This window comes from Moschus berezovskii, chromosome 21 (genome assembly GCF_049115385.1).
Source record: "Moschus berezovskii isolate FMDL1 chromosome 21, NW_MosBer_1.0, whole genome shotgun sequence".
Taxonomy (NCBI): Eukaryota; Metazoa; Chordata; class Mammalia; order Artiodactyla; family Moschidae; genus Moschus; species Moschus berezovskii.
Genome location: NC_142480.1, coordinates 10,802,677 through 10,823,056, shown reverse-complemented (window position 1 = coordinate 10,823,056; position 20,380 = coordinate 10,802,677). Strand labels below are relative to the sequence as shown.

The 20,380-nt window shown below is 51.0% G+C and overlaps 1 protein-coding gene and 1 non-coding gene across 3 annotated transcripts; one reads left to right on the top strand and one right to left on the bottom strand.

Moving 5' to 3' along the window:
• Positions 1-2,225: 2,225 nt before the first annotated feature.
• Positions 2,226-2,297, top strand: TRNAK-UUU (transfer RNA lysine (anticodon UUU)). Its single transcript has one exon. It is a non-coding gene; the product is annotated as a tRNA-Lys (tRNA).
• A 7,282-nt stretch (positions 2,298-9,579) lies between these two features.
• Positions 9,580-19,475, bottom strand: LOC129550095 (serpin A3-3-like). Of its 2 annotated transcripts, none has more exons than XM_055417584.2 (5): positions 19,409-19,455; positions 16,737-17,366; positions 14,404-14,677; positions 11,592-11,742; positions 9,580-10,009 (listed from the first exon to the last, which is right to left on the bottom strand). In XM_055417584.2, the coding sequence occupies exons 2-5, from the start codon at positions 17,347-17,349 to the stop codon at positions 9,815-9,817; spliced, it is 1,233 nt and encodes a 410-aa protein (XP_055273559.2). In that variant the 5' UTR covers positions 17,350-17,366; positions 19,409-19,455; the 3' UTR covers positions 9,580-9,814. The 2 variants fall into 2 exon arrangements, with proteins under 2 accessions (XP_055273559.2, XP_088686005.1); XM_088829879.1 differs by having other exon boundaries at positions 9,581-10,009; positions 19,405-19,475.
• Positions 19,476-20,380: the final 905 nt, after the last annotated feature.

Here is a 20,380-nt window from a genome sequence, read left to right as displayed (position 1 = left end):
AGGAAACCAGAATTGAAAGAGACACATGTACTCCAATGTTCATTGCAGCACTGTTTATAATAGCCAGGACATGGAAGCAACCTAGATGTCCATCTGCAGATGAATGGATAAGAAAGCTTTGGTACATATACACAATGGAGTATTTCTCAGCCATCAAAAAGAATGCATTTGAATCAGTTTTAATGAGGTGGATGAAATTGGAGCCAATTATACAGAGTGAAGTAAGCCAGAAAGAAGAACATCAATACCGTATATTAACGCATATATATGGAATTTAGAAAAATGGTAACCTGAACCCTGTATAAGAGACTGCAAAAGAGACATAGGCATTTAGAACAGTCTTTGGGACTCTGTGGGAGAGGGTGAAGGTGGAATGATTGGAGAGAATGGAATTGTAGCATGTATATTATCATAAGTGACCAGTCCAGGTTCGACGCATAAATTTTCCTCTGTTCATTTCTTTGCATTTGTGCTTTTTTAATAAAATTCTTTTTTAGAAATAAAAAAAAAAAGAATAAAATTAAAAAAAAAAAACAAACAGTCCCTTCCTGATGGTCATCAATTTCCAGGACAGCCAGAGCATCCTCTTTCTGGGCAAAGTTGTCAATCCCAATAAACAGTGGAAGTGAAATCACAATTTGCAAAGAAAACTGTACCAGGACTTGCCAGAAAGACATGCCATACCCAACAGGTAATCTCTAAGTCCAGAATGGATTTACAGCAGCTTGCTAAGCCCCTGTGTACCCAGATAAGGCTACAGCAAACTGTTTTAAGAGTAACAGCAGAGACTCGTGGGCTGCAAAGCTAAGACCACTGACTTCTCACGCTGTTTGTAAACTCTGATCACACTTTCTATCACCCTAAAGGCACCATGAACTAACTCCAGCCAATGAAATCCTGTATTTCTCCTAACTTCCCCTTTTGAGACATTACTGAGATGCTGTCAAAGCGATGGTCCTTCCCACTCAGCAAGTTTTAAGACCAGATTTGTGTGATCCATGGGGTCCTCTGGTGGTCTGAGTGAGGTACTGCAACGCCAAGAAGATAAGAGAGTCAGGATGTCTGGACTCTAAACCCAGCTGAGTTCTGCAATTCCAAGTGATCCTGGGGAGCTGCCTTGCGCTCCCTGAACCTCTGTGATCTCTGTGTGAAGCTCTGTAAAATCATGCTCACTAGTAAAATGGTGAACCTTGAGTCTGCTTGAATGTCTTGGAGTCTGCTTGGAGTCTGCAATCCCCCCACTGCCTCAGACCCAGGGCTTTCTTCACACAGTCCAACACTGCTCTGCCTAGGCGGAATGGCACACAGTTAGGAGACAATCGAAGGAATTAAGGTGAAGATGGTGGTTGGTCAAGGGATATAGATCAGGGGATACAGATCTGAAAATAGAGGAAAAGGGACCTTTTGAGCCACAGTTAGGAGGTACCATAGATTGGAGTGGGGCATCAATTATTCTTGAAGTAAGGACAGTCTGCAGTAAAGATGACACTTGGGTTGCCAGCTTGGGAGCTTAGGAAACTGGAGGGAGCCATTTGGAGAGATGGTAACACAGGAGGAGGAGGATATGGGAGGAAGAGGATGAGCTCCTGCATAGACCTGCGATGCCTGGCATCGTGGCCCACATCCACGATGAAATGAACAGTCAGCATTTGCTTCAAGGGATCTGTCAATGAGTAAGGAAATCTGAGCAGGACCCGGAAATCTGCTAACACGTGGGAGAGACGAGACTTCCTGGTGACAATGTGGATAGAAGGGAGCCTGGGGCCCCTGATCAGCAATGACCACACTTCAGGGACAAGGAAAAGGAAGAGAGGGCACTCAAAGAGACGGAAAAAGACGGGGAGGAGGGTCACGGGGACCTGGTGGGAGAGAGAACAGAACAACGAGGGCTCACAGGATAGGCTGGACCCACCCAGTGGGGGTCTTTGGTGACTTGCAGGAGCAGCGACGGTTGAGACGTGGGAGGAGAAAGCAGGTTGTGAATTTCAGAGAGAATGAGCGATGCGCAACAGGTACAGCACGGGGAGACATTTCTTTCCAGCAATTTTGCATCAAAGAAAATGACAGACAAGGGGGAGCCAGAGGGGGTATAAAGGAAGACATTTTTTTGAGAGTCAAAGGTTTTTAAATGATTGTATTCTTGAGGACTTTCTCCTCTAAAATCAAATCATTTGGATTATAAACATTCAGGAAAATGAATATGTTTAAAATAAGGTGTGGGGAATTCCCTGGTGGTCCAGTGGTTAGGACTCAGAACTTTTATTTCTGGGGCCCAGGTTCAATCCTTGGTCAGGGAACCAAGATCCACAAGTCTCACAGCACAGCCAAAATAAAGTTATCTAAATAAAATAAAATAAGGTGTATATTTACTCCTCTCTGACCTTTATTCCCTCAAAATGATGATATAAAAACTTTGCACACACATCAGATATACTTCAATGTTAAAAAAATCTACACAGGAGAAAGATTTTTTCCTTAAAAAAGCTGTAAGTTAAGTGTTAATCACTCAGTTGTGTCTGACTCTGCGACCCCACGGACTTTAGTCCACCAGACTCCTCTGTCCAGGGGATTTCCCAGGCAAGAGTACTGGAGTGAGTTGCCATTTCCTTTTCCAGGGCATCTTCCCAACCCAGGGATCGAACCCAGGTCTCCCACATGGCAGGCAGATTCTTTGCTGTCTGAGCCACTAGGGAAGTGGGGCGGGGGGGAAGCAACAGAACACATATATTTTAAAAATTGAAAGATAAGTGAAAAGTGAGCATGTTTGAATGCTGATGATAAGAAGCCTAGAGAGAAAAAATTGTTGACAAGTCACAGAAGGAACGTATTAATCCACAAATACCAATCAAGTTGGTTTCAGCATTAATGGGGCCTTGAGCGGCAGGGGACCTGCAGAGACAACCAGTGTGAGGTTTCCTGTCTCATGGATGGACAATCACCTGAAGACCCTGGTCCCAGTGTCCTGGGAGATGCTGGGAAAAAGAGGATCCCGGGAAGATATAGGCCCACACAGATCCCTGGAGGGAGGGTTGACCCTGACTCGACTAGCCAAGCTAAGTCTGCCTGTTCCTGGGCTTCCCAGGAGGCTCAGAAGGTAAAGAACACGCCTGCAAGGAGGGAGACCTGGGATTGGTCCCTGGTCAAGAAGATTGCCTAGAGAATAAAACGGCAACCCACTCCAGTATTCTTGTCTGGAGAATCCCATGGACAGAGGAGCCTGGGGAGCTATAGTCCATGGGGTCGCAAAGAGTCGGACATGACTGAGTGGCTAACAGGGCAGAGCAAGAGCAGGAAAGTTAGAGAACTAAGGTCTGCCCCAGGAGATTCACTGTAAATCCTCAACCAACTGAAAAGTAAATTTCCAACAAAAAAGTGTAGCTTATAAGCCAACATCTGAGTAAAACAAAAGCACATAAAAATTCCTCAAAGAATCAAAAATATAGCAAGAGAAAAAAACACAAAATACAGCTGGATCAAATAGAAAACAAACAGAAAGTTAGAAGATTTACCCTAACTACGTCAACGATCATATTCAGTAACAAATACTATGGTAAGTTATTCATTCACTTATTCACCAAATATTTATTAGGTACCTACTATCTGTTAATTGCTATAGTCTTATTGAGAACACAATAAAAAGAGTCAGAGTCCCAGCTCTCAAGAAACTCTGAGTGTAGCAAAAAAATTCAATTCAGTTTCAATTAAAATACATCATAATGTAGTCTTTGAAGATAGAATGGGTCATTTTGGACCTTTCCTTGAAACCACGTACAAAAATGATCTCCAAATGGATCAAAAACCTAAGTATAACAGCTAAACCTATAAAATTCGTAGGAGAAAATGTAGAAGAAAATATTCATGCCCTTGGATTTGGCAGTGGATTCTTAGATCCAATACCAAAAGCATGTTGACTGTCAACAAAGAGAGATAAGCTAGATGTCACCAAAGTTAGAACTTTTTGTGAATCAAAGGACACTATCAAGAGAGCAAAAAGACAGCCTACAGAATGAGAGAAAATATTTGCAAATCACATATCTGATGAGGGAAGTATACTAGAATATTTAAAGGTTACTTACAACTCAATAAGAAAAAGATAAACAATCCAATGAAAAACTGGACAAAGTACTTGAATAGACATTTTTCCAAGGAAGATACACAAAAGTCCAAGAAGCACTGAACCATCATTCATCCTCAGGGAAATGTAAATCAAAACCACAGTAAGATACCACCTTGCATCTACCATAATGGTGAAAATAACTAGCAATAATAGACATAACCAGTGTTGTCAAGAATATGGAGATATTTGAACCCTGATAAATTGCTGATGAAATGTAAAATGGTACAGCTACTGTGGAAATCAGCTTGTTGTTTCCTCAAAGAGCTAAAGGTAGAGTTACCATATGACCCAGCAATTCCATTCCCAGGTGTTCAGTTCAGTTCAGTTCAGTTGCTCAGTCGTGTCCGACTCTTTGCGACCCCATGAATCACAGCACGCCAGGCCTCCCTGTCCATCACCAACTCCCGGAGTTCACTCAGACTCATGTCCATAGAGTCGGTGATGCCATCCAGCCTTCTCATTCTCTGTTGTCCCCTTTTCCTCCCGCCCCCAATCCCTCCCAGCATCAGAGTCTTTTCCAGTGAGTCAACTCGTCGCATGAGGTGGCCAAAGTATTGGAGCTTCAGCTTTAGCATCAGTCCTTCCAATGAACACCCAGGACTGATCTCCTTTAGAATGGACTGGTTGGATCTGCTTGCAGTCCAAGGGACTCTCAAGAGTCTTCTCCAACACCACAGTTCAAAAGCGTCAATTCTTTGGCGATCAGCTTTCTTCACAGTCTAACTTTACAACCCAGCAAAATGAAACCATGTGTCCACAAAAACACCCGAACAAGAATGGCTAGAGTAGCGTATCCGTAACACCCCCCAAAATGAAACAGGCAACTGTCCATCAGCTAACGAATGAATAAACAAAGTATGGTACACTCAGACAGTGGAACGCCATACAGCCATATAAAGGAATGAAGTGACACGTATCCGCATCTACTGACACGTATACAACGTGGATGAATCTTGAAGACATCATGCTAAGTGAAAGAAGGCAGACACACAAGAGCTCATGCTGTATGGTTCCATTTATATAAAATGCCCAGACATTAAATTCAGAGATAATGAAGTCTGGCATCAACCTATTAACCCATGTACACCCTGTCTCTGCTCTCAGTCTGCAGACTCTGTGCCATGCCCGCTACCAAGCGGGCTCAAGAAGGACAAGGTTTTTGAGTTGCAAAAGTGTTGCAAACACTCTTTCTGTTGAGTACATATTAACTTTTCTGTTCGTGCTGCATAAAAGTGGAAAGTTCTATTGACTTGTACTTACCATTTAAAAACCACTCCAGGAAAGTAATCAGGTCATCATGACATTTGAAAAAGTCATAAGGGAAGCTCCTAGGAGGTAAGTTCGACGACCTGGGCTACACTCCTGTGACAGACACAGCGTCACAGCAGGAGGTGTCCCAGAGGAAAGAATGACCCAGGAGAGGCTGGAGTGTCACTCCCATGAGCTCAGCCTTCTCTGGTGTAAAGAAAGTCCATGTGCATCTCTGGTTTCAGCTCCATGGCCACCCTGAGTAGTCAAGGGGGCAAAGGAGGAAACTGAGACTCAGGGAGTCAGGCTGCAAGCCCCTGAGCCTCAGCCCAGGACCCCAGCCCCAGTCCCAGCTCCTCCCAGTCTCACAGCTCTTTCTCCTCCACCCATGGATTCCCACACACCCTGCACTGAGGGGCTGGCTGTTCCCCTCACTCACTGTTGCTGGTGCTAAGTGTGGGTGATGGGCCAAGGGAGCCTCAGAACAGTCCTGGTCATCCCAGGAGACCAGCCTGTCACAATCCCCCTGCAGGGACGAGCCTCTGTGTCAGGGCCCTGCAGACCTGTTGTCTGTCCCCAGCTCCTCTAAGGTTCGGGTGAAGATTTCAATTTCAGGTGAGTGTGGGGCCATGGGTGGGGCTGGAGTCTCGGCCACCAGCCAGCTTGGTGAACCGGCCACAGGTCACCTCCTCCCAAAACACACTTCTGCCCCTCAAGGTCCAAGATCTACACACGTGGGCAACAAGCTATGGGGTACCAACTCACCCTACCTCCATGAGCTTGACCATGTTCCTCTCTCTGCTGAAATCCGTTTTTGGCTCTTTCCTGATCGATCGTCCCATCTCAGCTCAGGGGCCACCTCTTCCAGGAAGCCTTCTGGGAACTAACTGCCCACCATGCCTCTTCAGACTCCCCTGTCTAGGCCTCATCTGGCTGCCATTGCTTATGGCTGTAATCAGGGTTCTACATTTCCATCTCTCGAAAAAAGGGGCCACTTCCTCCCAAACAGGGTCCAGGCTGCCCGTCCTTCCTATGCTGATGACCGAATATTTGTTCAAGGATGAAGTCAATAGAGAATAAAGGAGCTTATCTCCGGGACTGATTTACCCATTGAACTGATACCCACTGTATCATGTTGTTCAGTTGTTCAGTCATGTCAACTCTTTGCCGATCCCATGGACTGCAACACGCCAGGCTTCCCTGTCTTCACTATCTCCCAGACTTTGCTCAAATTCGTGTCCATTGAGTCAGGGATGCCATCCAGCCATCTCATCTTCAGTTGCCTGCTTCTCCTCCTGCCCTCACATTCCCAGCATCAAGATCTTTTCCAGTGAGTCAGTTCTTCGCATCAGGTGGCCAAAGTATTGGAGTTTCAGCTTCAGCATCAGTCCTTCCAGTCAATACTCAGGACTGATTTCCTTTATGACTGACTGGTCTGATCTCCTTGCTGTCCAAGGGACTCTCAAGAGTCTTCAATGTCCTGTCAGCTCAGAAGTCTTTGGTTCTAGGGCCCTGGCTGCACAGGACACACTGCTCTGTGTGAATTCTCTGTGTGGGTCCCCACTGGCCCCAAGATCCCCCAGGAAACAGCTGTGTATCCTCTCTCTTGTATCCCCAGCGGGTACCTCAAGTCCCAAGAGATGGTAAATTTTTGGTTGATGTTTGGTGAATGAACAAAAAAATTAATGTTAAAATGTTAGAAATTGATAAATATTTTAATGAAGTTGAGAAGTTCAAAAAGCAGATTACTAAACAAATGGACAGACAGAGAGCTGTCTGTTCTCTGCCTGTGATTGATAGGGAACAAACATTACAGATGAAGATTCCTTGGAGGCTGAATTTCAGTTGATTCTTCCATTCATAGACAAGAGACCTCAAGTACAGAGAAGTCCAGGACTGCCCAATGTCACCTGCAAAACCAGAGCTTACATTCTGGAGAGGAAATCAAGCCAATGTATTATATCCTTTCAGATGGGCAGGGTAGAGAGTGGTGAGGAGAGAGGTGGGGCCTCTCCAAGTTGGTGTGACCTCTGAGCAGAGAATGAGTGAAGTGAGGGAGTGTGCCATCGAAGGGGCTGCAAAAAGGCTGTTCAAGCAGCTAACAGCATGTGCAAATGTCCTGAGGCAGGAAGCAGCTTTCTAGATTCTAGAACAGCAGGAAAGCCAGAGTCACTGTGGCAGAGGGTGGGCAAGGATGGTCAAAGGAGAGGTCAGAGAGTTGGCAAGAACAGATCAAATGGGGCGCTGAGGTTGTGGTGAGGAGGTGGGTATTCTTCTTGAAGAGCTGGGGGCCATCAGGGTCTCCAGCAGGAAGCAAAAGAATCCGAGTTTCCCTTTAAAAGGGTGACAATGGCTGACTCAATGGATCCAAGAGTCAGCTCAGACCCTTACTAATGTAGGTTCTGGGTCCCCCTGAGACCTGCTGACTCAGATCACCAGGCAGGATACAGCCTCAGGTCCACCAGGGGAATAAAACCAGCTGCCTCCTGGGGCTCGGCCCTGATCCAGGTCCTGGGTGGGCCCAAGATCACTGTGATTTCCTACAACCCTGGGGTGTGTTAAAGAACCCATCTGCCAATGCAGGAGACATTAGAGACATGGGTTTGATCCCTGGGTCAGGAAGATTCCCTGGAGAAGGGCATGGCAACCCACTCCAGTATGCTTGCCTGGAGAATCCCATGGAGGGAGGAGCTCCAGAGTTAAACATGACTGAAGCGACTCAGCACACACGCTCTAGGATGAGGGATTCTCACACAACCTCACAGAGAGGAGGGAGTGGCCCAGAGAGGTTGGGTGACCTGAGGAAGGTGGCGGGGCCCCAGTGCAGCAGAGGAGCCTGGAGCTGAGCCCAGGTCTCCAGGACCCCCCTGCACAGGAGGCTCTTCCCGCACCTGCAATCCCTCGAGAGCTCCCCCCCTCAAGTTCAAGACCAGGGATGAGAAACGGGGCTCAGATGGGCTAAGTCAGCCTCTGGGATAAGAGGATTTGAGGAGGGGTCAGCTGGAGGAGGGGCTCTGAGTGTGTCTGATGAGACTGATGCTCTGTGAGTGAGCCTAGGAGGCAGCAGGGGGGCAGGGGCAGGGAGGAGTGGCAGGGAAGAGGAAGATGGGGACTTGGGTGCCACCTAGAGAGGGCAGAGGGGACACAGCTGGAGAAGACCCAGCTGACTTGAGACCTGTGATGTCTCTGGATTCCAGGGACCGGTGTGCAGGAAGCCATATCCCCACCCCGTGTTGGGGAAAGAGAGTATCCGTGCACGGGGAGGTCAGGGTGCTCCAGCAGGTGCACAGGGCACCTGGCCTTCTGTCAAACCAGCTGTCTGTCCTCTCATCTGGTCAGGAATCACCTCCCCCGCAAGACTCTGGGCTCAGTCCTGACTCCAGCACCTACCAGCTGCTGGGCCTCGGGCAGCTCCCTCACCTTCCTGAGCCTCTGTTTCCATCTCTGTCGGGTGGGAATCTGTAAACTGCCCCTCCCCCCAGGTGGGACTGTGTGATGCTGAAAGTGGGGAGGGATCTTGAGGCACTTGCACAGTGATTGGCACAGAGCAGACGCTCCATGGCTCACTGATCATGGTGACGGTTGTCGTCACCGTCCTTTCCTGCCCCTGCTTCCAAGGACCCCAGAGGATGGAGGCCCCTTGGGAACGGCTGCTGGTGCTCGTGGCTGTGGCTCACCGTCTGACCCTGATTAACCAAGACACGTTGATCTCATCCACCCTAGTCACCAGGACCCCCAACCCCAGGCCAGCCCTACCTCTTTTATGGGAGGATGTGGAACGCATCAGGTGGTGGAGGAGCCCAGCTGGAAACCTGCAAATAGCTAGTCTCCCAGGTTGGGGTGCTGGGGGGCAGAGGGGTGATCCTGGAGGGAGAAAGGCCCAGCTCAGGTGCAGGATGGCAGGGTCCAGGGGCTGTGCCAGAAGAGGTCAGAGTTGGAGCCCCTGCAAGTGAGCACAAGGACACATCCCAGGCCCTGGGGAGGAAGGAGTGAGCCTTGACCTGGAACCAGAACCCCCAGAAGTGGGCCACAGGGCCCCTTCCTGTCCTGGGCCTGCGGTCCAGTGGGCTTGGTCACAGGCACAGAGCCCACTTCTGGGCCTTTTGGTGAGTCTAAAGCAGAGGGGCCCAGGGGTGGGGAGGTTTGGGTGCTCGGCCTTGGGGCCCAGGCAGGAGCAAGGCATGGAGTCAGGTGGATCAGGGCGGAGACACACAGGAAAGAGGCCATTCCAAGGAAGGTAGTTTATTGCTGGTGAAGGTCTCAGAGCCTCCTCGTGACCAGGACGCAGACTCCCTGTGCATGTAGAGCCCCCAGCAGAGTCACTGTCACCTCCCCAGAGGTGAGCAGGGGACAGGCAGGGTGGATCCTCAGTGCCCAGGGGCCAGGCTGCACCCAGGGACCTGGGCACCCCGCTCCTTAGGGAGGGCACCCACAGCTCAGAGCAGAGCTCTAGGCTTGACTGGGGTTGGTGACTTTCCCCAGAAAGATGATGCTCTGGGTGTCTTTGAGAACTACGGCAATCAGGAAGGGCCGGTTGAAACGCACAATAGTCGTAAACATGGACCTGGGAGAAACTTCCACTGCCGTAGAAGCAGCTCCTTCTGTGCCCTCCTCGTCCACGTCCAGCACAGCACTGTGGACCATCTGCAGAGACAGCAGAGCATTACCAATCGGAGACGGGGCGGGTGGGAGGTGAGCAGACGCCTGAGTGCCTCTGAGGGGACTGACATTCATCCACCTTCTGACGCTGGCCTGTCACTACACTGTCTAGCTGTTCAACTTTGTTTTTCCCAACAAACCTGTTGGCCAGTTCACACAGACGTGACCCACGGCTGTGCAAAGCAAGTCAAAGGCTGGAAGTCCTGGGCCCAGGGTCAGAGAAGCAAAGAGCAGGGGCTCCCTGATTTGAATCTCCTCTGTCTGAGTCCAGAGACTGTGCTGTCCCCCAAACACCCCCTGGTGTAGGGGGGAGGGCCAGATTGAGGCATTTTTCTTGCAGGGAACCATCCACAGTCTCTCCATGTCAAAGCAGCAGATGGACAAGCACTGCTTTCTGCTCCTCTCCTGCCCCAGCTGATGTGTCCCTGAGCCCTCAGCTACCTCGCCTAGGATTGGCTTCCCAGCCCTGGACCACGAGGCCCACAGCACCTGTGCCTCCTGTTCCAGGTCCTCTGGCAGGTGGGTGCAGGGGAGACTGCAGGGCTGCCCAGCCACCCCCATTTATTCTAACTTCTCTGCTTCTAGGATGGCAGTACCAGGACCCCTCGTGTTCTTCTTTCCTGCTCTTAGTGTGTATTGATCATGATGGCCCTGATCCGTTATCAGTACCTATTACCTCTTACCTGCTTTGCTGAGGACTACACAGAGCCAAGAACTATCATTCGTCTTTTAAAAATGACCAGATTCAGGACTAAGGGCTTTAATAATTTATCCCATAGGCAGTAAAAGGTGCTGCAAGGGATGGGGGTTTATAGCTGATTCCACCTCAGGCACGTTCCCAAGACTGATGTCTATCCCAAAATATATTACAAAGAAGGTAGAACCAGTCCCCAAGAGGGTTATAACTCAGCTCCCCTGGGCTTGAGGATTGCAGGCAGGGTATCTGAGTAATGCCCAGCATATTAAAAAGCAAAGACATCACTTTACCAATAAAGGTTTATGTAGTCAAAGCTATGATCTTTCCAGTAGTCATGTATGGATTTGAGAGTTGGACCATAAAGAAAGCCGAGCACCAAAGAACTGATTCTTTTGAAATGTGGTGTTGGAGAAGACTCTTCAGAGTCCCTTGGACTGCAAGGAGATCCAACCAGTCCGTCCTAAAGAAAATCAGTCCAGAATAGTCTTTGGAAGGACTGATGCTGAAACTGAAGCTCCAATACACTGGCCACCTGATGCAAAGAACTGACTCATTGGAAAAGATCCTGATGCTGGGAAAGATTGAAGACAGGAGGAGAAGGGGACAACAGAGGATGAGATGGTTGGATGGCATCACCAACTCAATGGACATGAGTTTGAGCAAGCTCCGGGAGTCGGTGATGGACGGTGAGGCCTGGCGTGCTGCAGTCCATGGGGTCGCAAAGAGTCAGACATGACTGAGCAACTGAACTGAACTGATCAATGAGAAATGTGGTTGATATGCAAATCCAGGATTACCCAAAGGTCCACCTGGCTGTTACATTTTAAGCTCCCATGTGGAAGATGAAATGTTCAGAGTTTAAAAACTCACCTGGGAAACTTCTAAGTCCATGACATCTGTGATTCCTGACAGGTCAGCCTCAGAGGTGAAGACTTTCCGGATGCCCAGCTTAGAAAGGCTGCGTTGCAGATTATAGTTGCTGGAGATGGAAAACCTTGGCAGGTAGAGGGCATCTATCAAGCTAGGAGGTGAGAAAATAAACTTGATGGCTTGCTCAACTCGGTGCTCACCTTCCTCCCACGTCTCAGCGAGGTCTTCCTTGGTTTCATCTCCACCCACCCCATTCTCCCTAGAAGAAATCCTCCTTTCCTCAGTTTCTGGATTCCTCGAGCGAACTCTCTTTAATTCCTTAACTATGCATTCCTGTCTGCAGCCATCTCACCTTCAGAACAGTGTGCCGAGGCAGAGGGCTGTGGGCTTGTCCCCACCTGGCCCTGCTTCTCCCCTGCAAGCCTGCAGGGCTCAGGAATCACCCTTCTCCAACACGGATTCCACAGCTGCTGGGAGATCGTGCTGGGGGTGGTGGGGAGGGGGGAGTACCGGGAGGGATGTACCAGGGTCACCAGGAAGGCTTCTTGCAGGAGGTGGCATCCAGTTTGAGTCCCTGGGGAGGGGAAGGAGTGGGCTGGGTGAGCAGGAGGCCATGAGGCAGGTGGAGGCACCAGCAGGAAAGAGGTGCTGCTGCAAGGTGGGAGGGGCTTGGCAGGGTCCACGGTGGGACGTGGAGGGCTCGGGGCTGCATTCACGGGTTTGGGGACCTGAAACGTCCAATTCAGACTCCATCTTGCCTTCCCGGTGAGTTACTTGCGGGCAGGGCTGCTGCATCTGAGCAGAGCCGCCAGTAGGTTCCTGGAGTGAGAGATGCTGTCTCCCACCCCCAGGTCCCTCCCTATCTGTCTGTACTTCCCTTAAGACTCTTACCATGGTGACTGGTCCGACAGATGCGAAATGCGAGGGGACTGAGGCTCCCCTTAAACTTTGGGTCCCTCAGAGCAGGGAGGTAGCTATTCCTCCTCGTTGAGCTACTTTCTTTCTTCCTTACATTCATCCTTCCTCCCTCCTTTATATATTGGTCAATAAATTCCTACTGAGTATCCTTTACGGGCCAGGAATGTAGAGGCACGCGTCCCCTCAGGGCCTGTAAATCAAGGTGTGTGAATATTCTCTCCACCCTTTCCACTATTCACTGCACTCCTGCCCTGTGGCAGCTCTTGGGGTGGGAGGGGGAGGGCTGGGAAGGGAGCACACGCAGGGGGAAGGGGCCCCTTGTCCCGGGTCTCCTGGGATCTGCAAAGGGGGAGGACCCGGGGCCCCGGAAGGGGTCAGGGGAGGCCCCCAAGGCCTCCAGTCCCCTGCGCTTTATAGAGTGCCTCCCACACCCTTCCCTCCTGGGTCTGCAGACCCTCCCCCCAGAACAGAGGGCCAAGGACAGCCCTCCCCTCTCAGCAGGGAGCTGAGGGCCCCCGAGAAGCACAGGGAGTGGCCGGGGAGTGTGAGCCTGGGAGCGGGACTCTGGGTCGGGGGGGGGGGTACCCTGCCCCCCTAATGCTGCCCACACCCCCTCCCTACCTGCCCCTGCAGACCCTGGCCCAGCACTGCCTCTCCCTCTCTTGTCCCCCTGAGATCGGTCTCCTGAATCCCACCTCCTGGCCCGTGTGTCTACCCTCAGGGTTTTCCCAGAGCCCGACCCCTCCCCACACTTCCTGCTCCTACCCGGTCCAGCCCCCAGCGCCCTCCCCTGGGTGACCCCACTGGGCTCCTGGTGGCCTCCCTTTTCGCCATGCTTGTCCTCTGCTGTCTGCTCTCCACTCAGGGACCCTGGGTGAATTCTTCTAAAGCATCACTCAGATCTTTCACTCTTTGACCCAAAGCCTTGTGATGAGTTTCCATTTCCCTTAGACAGTGCGGAGTCAAAGGATCTGCAAGGCCCCAGGTGACCTTAGTCCTCCCTGAGGACCGCTCCCAGCTCTCTCTCTCTCCCCCCTCTTCCCTCCCAGGACCTCTCCCCGACCTCTCCCAGCTTCCCCTCTCACTCCCTCTGCTCTCCTGCTCTGGCCTCACTAATGTTCAACCACACCGTGCTCGCTCCTGCCTCAGAGGCTTTGCACTGGCTGTTCCCTTGGCCAACAAGACTTTTCCCAACACATCCGCAAGGCTCAGTCCCTCACCTCAAACCCCACCTAAGGGCCCCCCTAGTTACAATCACAAAATACTTCTGGGTCCAATTTTCTTTATTTCTTTTTGCTTTACTATCCCTGTCTCCCCCTTTCTAACCACTCAACACACCAAATTATTCATTACATTTATTTCTCGTACATCTCTCTCAATCATAGAGTAAGCTCATGAGGGCAGAGAATTTACTGTTCTATCTGCTGACCTACCCTCAGAGCATAATTAGTCCCTGGCACACAAAAGCTGGTAACCTGTGAAACCAGCGCTGAGTGGTTGGTTAAATAAATTGGTGAGTGTAGCGTGTAGCCCATGCAGAGCTGATTCTCCGTGTCTGTCTCACCTGAGTCCTCAGCTGATACAACTCCATCTGCTCCCCCACCCAAGAGACGGAGACCTGAGACAACAGCACATGTGTTGGGGGCTTTGTTGAGGATCCTCACGACACAGCACGTCTTAGTGCGAGAGGGAGGCCCTGTCCCCTCTGATGCCATCATCTTACAGAAGGAACCAGGCTCAGAGCCACACAGGCAGCAGAGGGCAAGGATATCTCAGTACAGGCTCTCCCACCTCTGTCCCCAGTCCTGCACGTTCCTGAGGCCCTGTTGCTGGGGGTCAGGAGTCCAGGAAGAGAGGGAAGGTGAACGCACAGCTCCGGGTCCCGGGGAGTCACCTGGGCTGCAGGGAGTCTCGCCACCGCATCAGCATCTCCGGGATCAGCTTGGCTTCCAGGGTCTGCATTTTGCCCTCGTCGGGGAGGATGAAGAGGGCGCTGTCGTTGCTGGTGTACATGAGCTCCACCAGTGTGCAGCCCAGCTCCTCGTCCCGGAAGTAAGGGGTTTCCAGGCCCCCAATGCTCATCATGGGCACCTCCACCGTCTTGTTCTCGCTCATGTGGAACTCTGCCTGCTCAGTGTCTTTGGGGTCAAAGCGGGTCTTCCACTGGGCTGGAGGTGGGCGGACAGGTGAGGAGTCTGTGAGTGCAAGTCTCTCCCTCCTCGGCCCTGCCGGAGCCAGCAGCACCCCACACCACGTGCCTCGAGGGGTGGGCCTGCCAGGTGTGACCATACACTTGGGAAGATGGGTAAGCCTTGGGGACGGGGATGAACCCTTCAGGTCAGGGTTGAGAAGCGGGGCATGAAACAAAGCCAGTTAATTGTGCTACATGCGAAGTCAGCAGGAAATGTGGATGGCAAGAGAGAGATGGGTTTGAGGCTGGGCCTGGGGAGATACGGGACCTCCTGGTCCTTCAAGGGAGCAAGTGACCAGAGATTAGCCGTTGGCTTTGTAGGGAGGACACACATCCCCACGGCCTTGTGAGCCCAACTGGAGCAGGAGCCACATGGGGACCTGGAGGGCAGGGCGGGGTCAACAGATGAGAGGACTCGGGTCTCCACCCAGGAGAATGAGTGTCTTGCTGAGGCAGGGACTTCCAGGGGAAACTGGGGCTTTGGGGCTTCATGGAGTGCGTATCCATCTGCACCTCCTTCTTTGATTCCATCCCTGCCTGTGTCCCCATGGGGAGAGGCAGGAGCAGACAGAGAGTGGGGCTGGCCAGGTGCCTCTGGGGAGAAGATTTTAGAGGAGAAATTCTCATGATGGAGTGAGTTGTTAGGAGAAGAAAGCATGAGAGATACAGGTAACAAACAATGCAGGTCATGCCTGGATTCCTTTTCCAAGGAAATGCCATACCATGCCTTTATTAATAGATGAAAACACAGATGAAGGAAGGGTAGCCCTGGACTTATCCAGGAGCCCCTAACTCAGGGCTAAATTGTCCCCTACAGCTAGGGTCTCTTAGACACCTGACCATTTCATGATTCAATGATAATTTGTTGTGCCTTATCTATTTTGAGTCCCTTTTGCACTGTTGGCTCCCTGGGTGAAATCTTTCTGCCTTCACTCTGCCTCTTATGAATCTCCTGGCTGAGGTTTGTCATAGCAATTTCCTATCAGTGGGACTGGGCACTGGACCAGCTAGAATCTGGGAAGATTGTGCCCTGGAGGGAGTTTCAAGAGGGAGGGAACATGTGTATACCTATGGCTGATTCATATTGATGTTTGGCAGAAGCCAACCCAATTCTGTAAAGCAATTATCCTTCAATTAAAAAATAAATAAATTTATTTATTTTATATAAATAAAATAAATAAAAAATAAATATATAAATAAAATAATAAATAAATAATGAATTAAAAAGAAAGAAGATATTGTGGCCCGGGTATTGTCCAACCCCGAAACTCCCCAGATGTGGTCTTGCCTCAGGATAGTAGAAGCGCACCATTGAAGAATCTTGAGATGGCCAGGCTGCTCAGAGGCTGTCACACTGTGAAGATGGCCACCAGCCCCACCTCAACCCCCAGAGACCAGGTCCGTTTAGAGGGAGCCCACGTCTGAGGCCTTCCTGAGCGCATCCTAAAGTGTCTCATCAGAGAGGAAGCTGGATTCCCCATCCCCCACAGATAGATCTGAAAGGAAAGCTCTCCTTCTTTTGACAGGCAGGCAAGTTTAATTCAAAATAAAAAGTCTCCCTCTGGGACTTCCCTGGCGGTCCAGTGGATAAGAATCCATCTTGCAATGCAGAGGACACAGGTTCAACCTCTGGTCAGGAAATAAGATAACACACACCTCCAGGCAAAGCCAGCCTGTCACAACTACTGAACTTGCATGCCTCAACTGTAGAATCTGCCTGCTACCACGAAAGATTCCACCTGCTGTGACTTAGAACTAAGGCAGTCAAACAAATAAATTAAAATAAAAAAAAAAAAAGCCTCCCTCTGCCTCACATAAGGTAATCCCTACCCTACAATGAGAAAAGCAATTTGGAAAAAGCTAAAATAGACAAAGACTATGGATGGGGTGGGCTTTGGTGTTTAAGCCCCCCAAACCACGAGGAGATTTCTCTATAGTGGTTTGCTAGCAACATAGTTGGCTGAACTGGGATAGAAATGACCCTGAAGCCTGAGAACTATATGTGCGTCTTCCCCAACCCCAATCCAGGTACCCACCTTTAAAGTAGATGTAATTCACCAGGATGACCTTTGTGAAGGGGTCAAGATCCTTGAACAAGTCCTCAATTTTCCCCTGGGTTTTATTCTTCACATAGTCGTTTATTAGACTCTTGGCAGCTTCAGGATCCCCGAAGTTGGTGGAGAAGGCCTCGGAGGCGTACAGCACCTGGGCGTCTTCCCTGAACTTGTCCAGCAGCTTCAGCTCCTCCTGCACAAACATGGCGTTGCCCAAGCTCAGCTGCAGCTGGTTGCTGGGTCGATTGAGCATCTGCAGGAGGTGCTGGAAGCCCTGGTGGATCTCTGTCTCCTGAATCTCTGTGAGGTTGAACTTGAGACCTTCTAGGATCTCTGTCAGGGTGGAGCCACGGGCCCCCAGAGACAGGAAGCCCAAGGCTATGGAGACGCTCAGCGGGGAGAAGATGACATTCTTATTGGGGTTCTCCAAAGCCAGCTGCTTGTAGAGGCTGAAGGCGAAGTCGGTGTTGCTGGAGGCTAACGTGTGGTCATCCAACCTTCCGTGTTGCTCCTTCACCACCACGTTCTCCGGGAAGCAGTGGACGCTGGAGCAGAGCCCAGCCACCAGGAGCCCCAGAGCCAGGAGGGGAGACATTCTCTCTGCCCTCGTGTCTGAAAAGCAAAGATCCTGAAGTCTCTGTGTATTAGATGACATCCCAACCGCCACCTACTGTCCCCTGTGGTCTCTTGCCCTGCTGCTCTGTGACCTCCCAGGGGTCGAAGCTTCTTGGGCTCCCAATACACATGAGGAGGTTCTGGACTCCCTCTCACGGTTTGATCAAGTGTGTGGTTGTTACCAGTTTCCCCAGTGGAGAGACGGGGCACAGAGCAGGGAAGGGTCTTTTCCAAGGTCACACAGCAAGCAGTGGAGGAGTGGGGGTGAGGAGCCTGGGGTGCCTGGCTCCAGGGTAGAGAAGCTGGTGACGGGTGTGAAGTGCTGTCCAGCAAGAACCCAGCTCCCTCTTCCCGGGAGCAGACTCCATTAGAGGGGCCTAGGAAGCAGGGCTCGTTTCCCACCGTGTCCCCTCTCTGTTCCCCCAGGAAGGAGTCCTGCACTGATCAGAGGACGCAGCACCTCTCCCCACCCCTGAGGACAAGACTGTGACCTCAGGGAGGCTCTCCCGTCGAGGTTCCTGGTCACAGTGAGGGTTCAGGAGAGAGGCCGCCACAGGCAGCGGGAGCCGTGCTGGAGCCTGGCTGCCTTGAGGAGGGCTGGTGTAAAGAACAAGGAGGGTAGAGCGCTCTGCTCAGTCCCTGCCAGGTGGACACGTGGAGGGTGTTTCCAACAAGAACCTGAAAGGCCTCCTGATGGGGAGAAGCAGGGTGAGCAGAGTCTCAGGGACCTGGTCGAGGATCTCGTTTGGACCCCTTGTGAGTGCTGTGTGGTGACGAGCCGTGACTGACCCTCTCTGATCTCAGTTCCCACCTCCGTCCAACGTCTGGAGTGGCTCAGGTGACACACAGGTTCCGGGCTCCTAAGAGGAGTTCCAGACGTGTCACCCACTCCACTAGCCACCCTCTCTAGGGCTCTACAAGCCAGACTGTGATCCCTGGCGACAGAGATACAGCCCAGAAGCCTCAGGAGAGACTGAGGTCAAAGCTGTGACCTCAGCAAACAGGACTGTTTCCCTTCAGCCTCTGCCCCCTCATCTCAGGGTTCAGAGGAGAGGGCTGCTGGGGTGGGAGGGTGGAGGGAAAGAGAGGAGGAGGTGGAAGGGAAGACCCTGAGCTGAGTCTCGTTCGGAGCCCAGGGGAAGGGCCTTGGGACAAGCCTGAGGACAGGGGCGACCAATTGTCCCAAAAGTTTGTTTATGCAGAGCTGATGTAATGGTTTCTTTCACAAATAATTAAACGTTTCCCCCCAAAATTCTTCCTGGAGAAATAGCTAGCCAGATGCTCCCCCTGGTGGCTCGGATGGTAAAGAGCCGGCTTGCCGATACAGGAGACAGGGGGAACACGGATTTGATCCCTGGGTCAAGAAGATCCCCTGGAGGAGGAAATGGCAAGCCACTCCAGTATTCTTGCCTGGAGAATCCCATGGACAGAGGAGCCTGGCACGCTAGAGTCCATGGGGTCCCAAAAGTGTCGTTCACGACTTTAGCAACCAAAGCAGCATTTGACCAGGTTGGAGGGCTGGCTCTGTTTCTGAGCCATCTTTCTTTTCAGTGTTGGACAGACTCAGCTTCTGTCTGCTTGCTGGGGTCCCTGGAGAGACAGTGGAGCCCAGCAAACCCCTCTGGAGACCCCGCAGCCTCTGCCCAGATGGACCCACTGCACTAATTCTGTCCCAAGGGCTCTCTGAGAGCAGCGCCCTGTGCCAGGCAAGGAGATGCATCTCAGGGCCCTTGGGGGAGCTCTGACCTAATGCTGGATACACAGCTGGATGGAGCCCAGCTGGCTCGAACCACAATCCCAAAGACTCAAAAGCAGAAATGCCCCCAGAAGCCCTGATGGCATGTCCCTCTCTTTGCAGGATCAACACTGAGACCCAGAGAGAGGCCTGGTCTTCAGAGGACTCAGAGCCTCCCAGCATCGGACACACGTCCTCCCGCCTCCCTCCTGCCTCAGGTTCTGCCGACCCCTGACCGAGGCCAGAACTACCCTGGGAAAGGGGTCCCTTGGCTCCCAGTGTGGGAGCATCTCGGATTACCTGCCTGAGAGAGCTGGATGTGGGCAGTGGATCCAGAGCGGCCACCTGCCAGAATGCTGGAGTTTCCCGGGTGTTGCTGTGTATTTATCCTGCGAAGCCCTCCTCCCAGGCCTGTGAAATGTAGGCGGGGACAGCACAGTGTTCTGTCCTCTGACTGGAAATTCTCAGTCTACCATTTCCAGGAACAGGCTTTATTAGATCTATTTGAACAACCTAGTTACAGAAACCACTCACTTTTTGTCCCTCCCCACCAGAAAACCTAAACTAAAAATAAACAGAAATTTCCCTTGAGAGTGATTTCTCCCATTTAAGAAAATTCATTGAGGAGTGTGTGAAAGCTCAGAATATATAAAAAGGGACATTGAAAAATATCTCTGACTCTTGTTCTTTTAAAAAACAAATATATTGACTCTTCTGAGTCTTTTTCCCCCCCTGTTTGTCCTATCCTCATTAAAGATCATGTAAAAACCCAGTAAATGGAAAGAATATTTGAAAATATTCCCCAGAGCTCTGTCACTCTGGGACACCTCTAGCTAACACTGTGTTTCTTCTACGAATCATTTGTCTTGATGTCTGTGTGTGCAAGTGTGGGTATGTGATAGGGATCCCCAAACACAAACTCAGACAAAATTGAAATGCAGGACCCTTTATGTGAAAATAGCTCTATTTGCACATTGAGGTGCACTCCCATTCCCAGACAGGGCTGTTCCACCCGAGGGTCCCCTTAGAATGTCAAAAGTACAAGCGTCTGGGGCTTTTGGTCTCTGGTACCATCTGTCTTTGGGGGCCTAACGTGCTTCGGTTGTCCAGTTGCCCTTCACCATTGGTTCACTTCAAGAGCTGGCTGTCTTTCATCCGTGCCCTTAGATGCTCTCTGAACTAATCTCAGGCCATTCTTGTGTTCCCAGAGGAAAATCTGCCCCTTCATCTCTTACGCTCACAACCGTCCATCCATGACAGACCACAACAAACCTGT